This window comes from Saccostrea cucullata, unplaced genomic scaffold, assembly GCF_032062105.1.
Source record: "Saccostrea cucullata isolate Sc308-1 unplaced genomic scaffold, CSIRO_AGI_Scuc_v1 ctg5443, whole genome shotgun sequence".
Lineage (NCBI taxonomy): Eukaryota > Metazoa > Mollusca > Bivalvia > Ostreida > Ostreidae > Saccostrea > Saccostrea cuccullata.
In genome coordinates, this window is record NW_026925936.1 from 85,619 (window position 1) to 97,019 (window position 11,401).

The following is an 11,401-nucleotide window of genomic DNA, read 5'->3' on the forward strand; positions in this document are numbered from 1 at the left end:
AGGATAAAAAAAAGCTATGTTCTATTACAAGATATAAATGTACATACTGTTTGCAGTTCAACATGCAGTGTAAGTATTTTATGGTATCTTTGATACATCTAGTCACATGATCAGAAGACTTTACAAAAATATTAATGATTTAATCCATAACTTTTGTTGCCTTATATGAACTTTAATTACCATTGTAGTTTTCTTCCTCTTTTCTTTAAATTTTTGTGTTATGGGGTAGAGTAACTTTTTCTTGGAAACAAATGATACATAAAACTTCACAATGAGGTCCAATGGATATACATGTAATATGAACTCTCAGGTTGATACAAATGTGAATGTTGATAATGCTTGCATGGATGAATTCTAGTGAAACCTAAGTCCTACCAACAGAGGGACGTGCGTAATTAGCGATGATTTACATACATAATGCAATGAATGTAAAAATATGGTTAATCACTTAATGATTTAGACAATATTTAATCATGGACAAAATAATCTTATGACTTAACCAACAATAAATAATGGAACAGTTCTATGGGAGTACCAATAATTGCCACCAACACAGTGACAATGAAGATTCCATCATCATTGTATGTTGTAATATTATGTTTACACAGCTATCACTTTCAATCAACTGTATGAAATAAAAGAAACTTTAGAGTGCGGTTGAAAGATGGAATTCATTGCTCAAGAAATGGCCATCAAAGTTGAAGCATTCATTGGCAATAAGATATAGTAGCCAAAAGTAAAGCAAAAATGCTGCCCTTTTTTACTTCTCAACATTTCAGTAAAACTTGATGATTTCAATATATAACCAAGTTTATTGATAACCCATAAAGAAAATACATGTATGAAAACATAAAATAAAGCAGCAATCATTGGCACTCGCTCATAGAACTAGATTAAAAATTCCTCTAATGGCCCTAAGACAAACATTCCTCTAGTGTCTAGTGAGGGGCTTCATTCCCCTCCCCCTCCCTCTTTTTCCGTGGATCCGTTCACCACTACGGGAGCTCCACTAGAACCATTCACTGGCGTCTTCCCTTTCGTGGGCTCTTCTTCTGCTTCATCATCATCTTCTTCTGCTGCCTCTTCATCCTCACCATCTTCAATCACCTCAACACCATCATCTGAACAAATAAACAAAATTTATTTTTGAGGCTCTTATATATGCCTTAAGTATGCACTTTAAGTATGGTGGAATATATTTTGGTGGAAAATTTATGACCTTAGACATACTGTAGATAACCAAATTTTCGCGCCACCTTTTTTTTAGCAAGACATATCTCTTTTTTAGCAAGACATAATTTTCAAGAATCGTTGTTTTTCCTCTAAATAATCATAAGGAATACTTTTATATGGGAGAATGAAATTTTTGCGAGCTCATTGTCTCCCGGATTACATGAAAATAAAGTTCTTGCAGATAAAAAGTGTACAGTAGCATAAATAACACGTAATACCGCATTTAAAAAAATTTACAGGACTTTATTTGGGGTGTACATTAACTGTACAATGTTTGACAGAGATTGATTTTTCAGAAAATTAGTGCAGATTTGATTTAGCCTTTTCTAAATGTGCTTAAAATGAATACACATATACAAGCATAAAACTGTCAGCAGATCTGAAAATGCTTTCCATGAAAGGTGCTAAATTCATTAGGATGTGTTGACAATGATCTAGATTTAATCATTTAACTGGTGCCCTACCTTCATCATCTCCTCCCACAGAGTCTAGAGTCTCAAATTCTTCCTCATCATCTTCAACTTCATACACTTCTTCACCTACAAATCAATAGTTATACTGTTTTGACAATTCCAACAATAATTTCTTCATCAAAGGCTTTTAAAAAAAAAAAATTCCTCTCTTACCAAGATTTCTACAAATGAAAATGTTTCAGTAAAATATCCAAGTAATTTATGTTAAAATAAATATATCTAATTTTCTTTGTAATTAAAATGAATAAGTGTTTTCCACTGAAAACAGTTCAAAATGCACACTTGTTACATTAATTAGACAATGTATGGTACTCACTATGTGACCTCATACATTGTATGATCATAATGTTGTCACAGTTTTGGGTCTAAAAATGAAGGTTCTGGAGTGAAAACAGAAATACATTCAATAGTGGAATTCAAACATTGTTGGTTTCTGATGAAATTCTTACTTGGCAAGTGGGCAATATTGATTGTATACTGCTTAACGTCCCTCTCAAGAATTTTTCACTCATATGGAGACGCCACCACTTGCCACTCATATGGAGACGACACCACTTGCCATTAGAGAGCTGCAAATTTTGTCCTATACTTGGCACTCAGGGCCATTGAGCAGGAAGGGATCTTTTTGTGCCAGCACCTACTGCGACATGTGACCTTTGTTTATACAGTCTCATCCGAAGGACCGGTCTCAAAGTCCCACAGTGGGATTCTAACCTGCGACGTAAGGATCAACTCCTTACTTCGCGACTCTAGAGCAGACGCTCTAACCACTGTGCCACGTGGGCGACATGGCAAATGGGGAAATAACATCCTTAAGAGTTGGTTACCCACAGACAAAATTACTAGATTCGAGAGTAGGCAAGTGGTTATTTACAACCCCTCAGAAATTTCTTTAAAAAAAATTACCATCTTCATCATCTTCATCTAGCACCACCACCGAGTCATCTCATTCTGTGTGAAATAGACGAGGTAATGTTAATTCCAACAAGGTCACCTCTAATAAGGTTTGATAATATAATAATTATTATAAAATGTGATGTTCAAATACAATGGTTGTGATGATATCAGATTCTGTTCTGAACTTAGATTCCTATGCATGCCTTTGACATTGATCACTGTAAAAAACCTTATCATTAATAATAGAGAGTTTTCAATACTTATTAAAATGTAATTAAGTGGACCTTTCTGACACATGTTTACTTCACTTACTTGTCTTTGGAGACAGCGGGTTATCGAAGTCTGTAAGAAGCATCTTCCCTCCATGGCGTCCTGTCTCAGTGATCCTCGCGTGACTGTGTTTGTGGGGGACGGAATCAAGTACATGAAGGAACACAAGGGACAGTTTGATGTCATCATCACTGATGCTCCAGATCCCATTGGTAGGTCACAAAATGATAAAATTCTCATTGTAATGTATGAAAGTCATAAATATTACAAACCCTCATATATAATGTATTTATAAAAAAAAAAACACACAGAATTTATAATTCATTTCATGTTTTAATAAAAAAAAAAAGTGTCAGTCATGCTGAAATTTTACAAATCTTGGACATGCAATACTGACTAGAATTTAATACACTGTCTAAGCTATTTAAAAACACAAGTAGATGTACATCATGTACAATGTGCTATATTGCTTATAATATTTTGTTATCATATACACTGTTAAGCCAGATAGTTTTTTCCTGTCAGCAACAGATTTCTTTTCCTCACAGGAAGATTTTACTTGCTAAGAGCCTACATGATTTATGATTAGATTAAAGGTCAAAATCATTTGTAAACAATTTGTAGATTGATATTTGATTTGCAAGTAGTTTAATATTATTGGAATATCTTTAAAAAGTTAGCATGGCAATTCAGACTTTTTGCACTTTGCTTCAGAGTCCTGGAGTGTTCCTCATTATACTCCCGCTCTGAAAGAGAGGGAGGGTATACTGTTTTACCCTTGTGTGTCTGTCTGTCTAGCTGTCTTTCTGTCCGTCCATAACAAATTTTAATCGCAGTCTTCTCAGCAACTACTCATCGCAAATGCTTGAAATTTTAACACAATCTTCTCTTAGGCATGCCATACGGTGGGATACATTTTTGGTCTAATCCAATGTCAACTTCCTGTTTGTTTATGCATCTGTCCGTTTCATGCATAACAAATTTTTCATTGCAGTTTTCTTATCAACTAATCATAGCAGATGCTTGAAATTTTGTTGAGGCATGCCATATGGTGGGATTTATTTTTATAGGAATCTGATGTCAACTTTCTGTTTGTCTGTGTATCTGTCCATAATGGAACTTTTGTTTATTAACATGATAGTGTTTATTCGCATCAGAGCGGGGGTATTCCTAGTGAGCATTGGCTCACAGATTTCTTGTTTTTAATGCCTATCGGAGATGATAAAATTTAGAATCTGAAAAATGAAAATGCCTTAAAGCTATCTACCGGTATGTCCCTTCCCATGAAAATAAGAAGGCATTACTCTTATTTAAACCTGATGTACAACTGTCTGCATTGTTCCTTTGATTTTGAAAACCATCTGGATTGGGAAGATCGTTGCTTTTGCCTAATATGGGTCAGGTTTTTTTTAGATGATATATTTTTAAAAAATGCCATTTCAGGTGCAGCAGCAGGGCTGTATGAGGAGTCATATTATGCTAGTATGAAGGCAGCTCTACGTACAAATGGAATCATCTGCTGTCAAGGTTAGACCTAGTCACAAGTCTGTAGTGTTTAACTTAAGTTGTCAAAATTGCAAAATGTGCACTTTAGAATAACTCTTAAAGTATTTAAAAAGCATGAAGGGAAGAAGCAGCATCTAAACTAGCATTTGTTAAAGCATATACAGATGGATCAGTGTGCAGCTTTGGTTTTATTTATCTGGCATTAGAAATATATTGTAATCTGTGACTGGTGATTATAAAAGCATTCATAGATACAACTTATGAGCATGAAGCAAGACTCAATTCATGTATAATATACAAGGAAGTGGAATAAATGTAGTTACCTACAAAATTAAATCCCTACCAACTAATAATATTTGGGATATCCAAAAACATTGACAACCACCGGCTTGTTCATCCTTTACATAAAGGCTGAGAATGCAAAATTATTTCTCAAACAGTTTTATGTCCTTCCCTTGAACTGTGGTATTGTGTTCATTAATTAGGATAGATGTTACTCAAATTAAGCCATATGAAATACCTGGTAACTATTTTTGGTAAATTGTCTTCTCAGGTGAGAATCTGTACCTTGATCTACCACTGATTAAGAAGCTGATGGGAATCTGTAGACAGACTTTCCAGGTTGTGGGGTATGCCTACACACTGATTCCCACCTACACCGGCGGCCATATTGGATTTGTCCTCTCCAGCACCAGTCCGGTTAGACAAATTCTCTTCACACTTTGAATGAGAAATCATATTTATAGAATCAGACAGGTTTCATATTTGAGAAAAAAAAGCACTTTATCTGGTAAAGTTCAATGTCATGTCCTTATTAAAGGTCGTGCTTCAAGGTCAAACAAGTTTTTTCATCACTATCTTCATGTTTTTTTTTCTGAACAACTTGACTGATGTTTTAATAACCTTTGATTACTTTGATTTAAGGATGTTAAATTTAATGAACCAAGAAGGATTTACAGTGAGAGTGAGATCAAGAAGATGAAAATGAAGTATTACAACTCAGAAATTCATAAGGCATCATTTGTGATTCCACAATTTGCCAAGGAGGTGAGATGTTTAAATATATAAAGTTGCATTTAAAATGTAAATTTCTGTGTTTCATATTTCAATTGTTTGATGAAAAATTATTTCATATAAAAGCAGACTGAGATGAAATTATGGATATGTAAAATTGTAATATGATGAATTTTTCATCAACATTAATAAAACATTAATAAAAGGGAGGTTTGTCATAAGCTTTATGTAGCATATTGGATTGTTGTTATATTCTAAGAAGGCCTTGTGTATATGTTCACCATTTTTTAATTATATTTTTGGATCTAAAATGAAGATAAATTCACACTTCATGATAATTATCTACTCACAAAACCCCCCAAATATAGCAATCTTGTCACTGGCAGTATATGTCTGAGATAGCTTGAGCTATGACTTAATCCTGGACTGTATTTCAGGCCCTGGAACAGGTCTCCAATGGAGTTTCCGACACTTGATCAGCTGTTTTAACCTGAGTTGCCACTGCACTGATTACTGCATAATCTGAATGACCTTCTTGCACTCTTCCTGCACTCCAGTAACAATGTGTGTAGACAGATGAATTTCAATATACAGCAGTGACGATCAAGAGTTCAGTCCCTTGGCCAGTTTCTATGAATATTTAGTCTTTTTTTTTTTTTTTTTAACCTGATGGACAGTTTTAAAATAGATTTTATGTTAGTATACAGTTTGAATAAATACTCAGTCTATGTAAAAAGTATGGGCATTTTTATAATAGCAGTATTTTATCATGTCGATGATAAATTTTAAAACTTTATAAAATGCTAACAAAAACTGAACTTATTACAAGTTAAGCAATGGTATACATATGATAGTTTCAATTCAAATGAATTAAAATAATTGAAAATATATCTTCTAAATGAAGCTTAATAACTTCTATTTAGATGTGTTGGCTTTAACAAATATCACCCATGAATTGCTTTATTAATTTATTGTTTGTTTATATTGATATACATACATGTATAGTAAAAAAATACAACTGGTATCTCTGTACCTTGGCTTTCACTGTAGTCTTGCATTAATCATTAGCATATGAATTAGCATAGAGTATTATGTTCCATTCATATTTGTATTTCACACTGCCTGGAAATAGATAGACTTCAAACACCACACTTGTACAATTGTCCTCTGCATTGCTTTGTTGTTGTTGTTCATGTTTACTCAAAAGTTACAATGAGAAAAAAACAACTTTAATCCAGTATACAAACATTTCGAGATTCCAAATAGAATTACATATGCTCTAGAGCCAGCTACATTACAATGGGACATATTCTAACTGATTCTAACTGTGGTGAGGGCTTGTTTTGAGACACAGTTAGATTATTCTCTCTAGTGGTGTGCTTTGCATATATTTTACTTAACCTCTGCATCATTTATTGTAATTAATGCTCTGTTTCAATTTTCTGCTGTAGGAAAAGAGTGTTTTTTTTTTAATACAAAAACTATATTTATACATGCACAACAGCATCAAGCAATGGATGATATTTTTTAAAAGATAAAAAAATGTATTACCATAGTTGTTTTGTAATATTGATGTTCTTTAATCGGTACAGATACTTCATGATACTTTCAGTTCACAAAATAGGGCTACCATGTAGAACAATGCAAGTATCATTTATTTGTTAATACATGTATAACATTCCTAAATTTTATGTTATGCTTTAAATACAAAGTTCTTTCTGAAAACGCTATTGTTAATGATTCTCCATTATTTTTGAGATATGACTATTGTCCTTCTTATTTTATGTACCTGGTACAATTATATAGACCTTGAAAGTTGTTTTAGATAAATATACATATATGTATCATTTTGACTGTTATAAGATTGATAACAAATCAGTTGTTTATTATTTCCATACGAGTTAGTTTAAATAGATTTGAATATACATTCATGTTATCACATTTTTTCTATAGCTTCCTATGTCAGCCTGTTATAAGTCAACCCCATGTTATTTTTTATTAACCAGAAGTTAACTGAGAAGTGCTCTTGGATGCAGTGTTGAAAATGAAAATCATATTTTATATCATGTTATGATTTTTATGTTATCTGCAAAAAAAAAAACAAAAAAAAAAGATTTAAAAATAGTGTAAAAGAATATTTTTTTGGCAGAATTTAATATATGTTCAATGTATTGGGGGGAAAATGGAACTATGAATGCACAATTCCAATATTCATTCAAAAAGTATCTCTAAAAAGTATTTATTTTATTATAAATTAAAGAAGTAGGTCAAAGGCAAAAAAAAAAAAAAATGAAAAAAAAATCATGCCAGTATATTGCTGAACTTAAGTTGCTTTTTTTTCTCAAGAATTACTGCAGCACAATGCGAATAGATGTTGTATGTTTTGCTGGAGAATATTTCAAAAATCTACTGTTAGAGTTAATTTTCCTAATTTTTATCAGTAATAATTGTTTTATCTCATTGGACTTACATCAACACTGACCCTCAAACATTGACAAGGGCATTGCTCATCGTGTTTATAAATATTGCCGATATATATCTATATATTCATTGTGTTCATTTAAAAAAATATTTGAAGGGAGCAGCATGGTCTCTATTTTTTTTCAAATTGATGGTTGGGAGGGGATACTTTTCGCTTAATATGCTAATGATAAAACCTAAGAAAAATTCTAGATAAAAAATTATGTTTGTTTTGACAGTTACAGTATATAGGAAGACCTAAACATCAGTGTGTTTGAAAATTAATCTTTTCTGAATACATATCTTTCAAAATTATCCTAATGAAGAAGCAGTTGCTTTTTTTGTAAATTTTTCACTTTAATTTGCAGTTTATGGAGAAAATATGCTTAAATTACACTACAAAGTGCAGAATGATTATTCACTCTGTGTATTGAAATCTAGTTTGGTTGTTGTGCAATATATATCTTCTATGGCAACTTAGTATACAATCCAGTGACCTTGTGATAGTCATACTAATTTTTACTAGTGCTATCTTTAGAATTTTTCTGATTGTTTGCTCACCATCCATTTACTTGCCTGTTAGATCTAGTTCCTTTCAGGTAGTGGACACTATTTTTGTTAGTGATTGATAATATATTGTGAGTCTATTGATTGTAAATCTTATCCTCTGTTAGATTACGTTTGGTCTATGAATTTTATTGATGCAATAAATATGCTATAATGTGTATTTTAGTTATTATTTGAAAGAGGGTTTGAACAAATAGTTGATTGTGGAATATATAGGTGTATATATTTTACCGGTAGCAGGATTCTTTTTTTAAGGTATTGCTTGGGTAAAGTCTTCTTGAAATCTGACTAAATATCTAATTAAGAGAAAACTACAAAGAAGTTTTATTTTTAGTAGCTTTAAAGCCATATATGGTGTATCTGAGTCAAAAAATAAAAATACAAGATAAATTATAGATTTACCAGATATTTGTTACATACCTCCGAATTAAAATTTTCACCGATTTTGAACTTAAATATCACCACAAGTCTTTAGTTAAATTGATTTTCAACTGTGTCTGATATTTTTATCCGAGTCGGAAATAAATCGGTTACTGTTTTAAGTCTGTGATATCTATGAAACGCGATTGATTTAAATTGTGTAATTTACAGGAAAGTCCTATCTTTATATAAAGTAACAAAACAAATAAAAAGATCTTTTAAATCTTAGTTTGTATGAACTTACAAAAAATACGCCATATATGACTTTAAAAAATTTCATATATTTGCAGTATTAATGGAACATGGGACCAGAAATTGACATTAAAGCAACTTATGTGTCCCTGTAAATGCAGTTCATGTTCAACTCCAGATGCATACATTTTAGCTTGAGAAATGTCCACCAAACATTTACAACTACTCTTAAGTCGACATCAAAAAGCTTCTTGAGCTTCTGATTGACAATATCTATGTTGTTTTTGGAGACCAGGTCTTCCAACAATCTATTGGAATTCCCAAGATTACGAATTGCACCCCATTATTAGCAGGCCTATTTTTGTATTCCTAAAAAGCAGAATTTGTGCACAATCTTATGCCTGAAAAGAAGAAAAGACTTGCTGTGGCCTTCAACTCGACATTTAAATATATTTAAGATGTACATGTATTGCCAATTTTAACAATTGTAATTTCCAATCTTATGTCGATCCCGCCGAAATATGCCCGAAAAATGGCCGACTCGGCGTTCAACAATATACAATCAATCAATATGTCGATACGATATATCCTGGTGAACTTGAGATATAAGATACAACAGTCTGACACATCTGTTTCATATTTGGATATTTTACTTGAAAAAGACGTTCATGGTAATCTAACAACCAATCTCTATGATAAACGTGATGACTTTAACTTTTCTATCGTCAACTTCCCTTACTTATGCAGCAATATACCTCATCATCTGCATACGGAGTTTATGTATTTCATTTGATTCGATTCGCAAAAGCATGCTCTATGTATGAACAATTTCTAAAACGAGGTAAATTTTTGAGAAACAAGTTGATGAAACAAGAACATTAGCAGTCTCCTTTAAAGTTATCATTTTGTAAGTTCTATGGTCGAAACAATGACCTTGTCAGTAAATACAATTTATCATTGAGTCAAATGCTGACTGACGTTTTTCATACTTATTGTTAGTCCATTACTTATACACTGAATTGACGACAGATTTTTTTGTTATTTCCCGATCATGACAAAGAGGACACGGTGGGTGTGACCGGTTGGTAAGGAAAGCTCATCTGATCCCACCTCTGATGTTTTGGAGATCCGTGTTTGCTCTGCTCCTATTTTATATTGTGTTATGGACTTTTGATCCTGAATACTGTTCGTAATCTCCGTATGTTTCATCAAAGGAAATCCAAACCTAGGATTCCATCTGAGACTCATACTTTTCTAGCCGAACAGAAACATTACTTTGTCCTTTCACGTTGTTCTGTGATACAGTTTCTAACAGAATATTAATCGACTTTGTCAATTTCTCAACTTACAGAAATAGTTAACGTTGTCCCAATATAATCCAGTAGATTACGAGGTTAAAATGAGCATTTATGAAGAAGCCTAAATCTAGACTTGCTGTTGCATGTTTTACTGTAGCTGTGATAGACTAGACTGTATCATTTTTCTCTTGTGATCTTTCCGCATTTTCATTAGTCTTCACCTTGAGTCTGATTCTGAGTTATCTCTGATTTCATGTCCACGTTTTCCACAATGATGACACTTATAAGGAATAACAACTAACTGGTTTTCTGAGTCTATTCTTGACAGTTTCTCAATTTTGCTCTCTAATTTTATAAGAGATATGTGTAACTAATTCCAAGCTTCTCAAGTTCTTTTCTAACTCCAATGTCACCATCTACTTGAAAAGTTCTTACAAACCTAATGTCATGTCTTTGTTGTCTTTCTGCTCTGCAAAATGCTTCAATTTCGACTTCTGGTCGTACCGCATCATCAAGTGACTTTGGTCGAGATTATTGAACACGGAGTCGCAAGTCAAAGTCTCCAAATGCACCAACAAACTAGTCTTTGGTGATTACTTCTGTTACTTCACGGGGTACTATTGACGAAGATATTCACCTAAATCTGTTAAGTCCCTGTCAGTTTCTGACTTTTTATACCCCCGCTCCGAAGGAGAAGGGGGAATACTGTTTTACCGTTGTGTGTCTGTCCGTCCGTCTAGCTGTCCGTCTGTCAGCTGTCCGTAACAAATTTTTCGTCGCAGTTTTCTCAGCACCTACTCATCGCAGATGCTTTAAATTTTAACACAATCTTCTCTGAGGCATGTCATATAGTGGGATTCATTTCTGTTCAAATCTGATGTCAACTTCCTCTTTGTCCGTGCGTCTGTCCGTTTCATAATGTTATATGCAAAACAAATTTTCGTCGCAGTTTTCTCAGCAACTATTCTAGATGCTTGAAATTTTAACGAAATCTTCTCTGAGGCATGCAATATGGAGGGATTAATTTTTGTTCAAATCTAATGTCAACTTCCTGTTTGTCCGTGCGTCTGT

The 11,401-nt window shown here is 33.0% G+C and overlaps 1 protein-coding gene across 1 annotated transcript; it reads left to right on the plus strand.

Annotated features, from left to right (window-relative positions):
* Positions 1–2,494: 2,494 nt before the first annotated feature.
* On the plus strand, positions 2,495–8,578 carry LOC134270116 (spermidine synthase-like). The gene is made up of 7 exons (XM_062752297.1): positions 2,495–2,528; positions 2,635–2,675; positions 2,932–3,085; positions 4,317–4,400; positions 4,933–5,078; positions 5,304–5,426; positions 5,831–8,578. The coding sequence occupies exons 1-7, from the start codon at positions 2,495–2,497 to the stop codon at positions 5,867–5,869; spliced, it is 621 nt and encodes a 206-aa protein (XP_062608281.1). The 3' UTR covers positions 5,870–8,578.
* Positions 8,579–11,401: the final 2,823 nt, after the last annotated feature.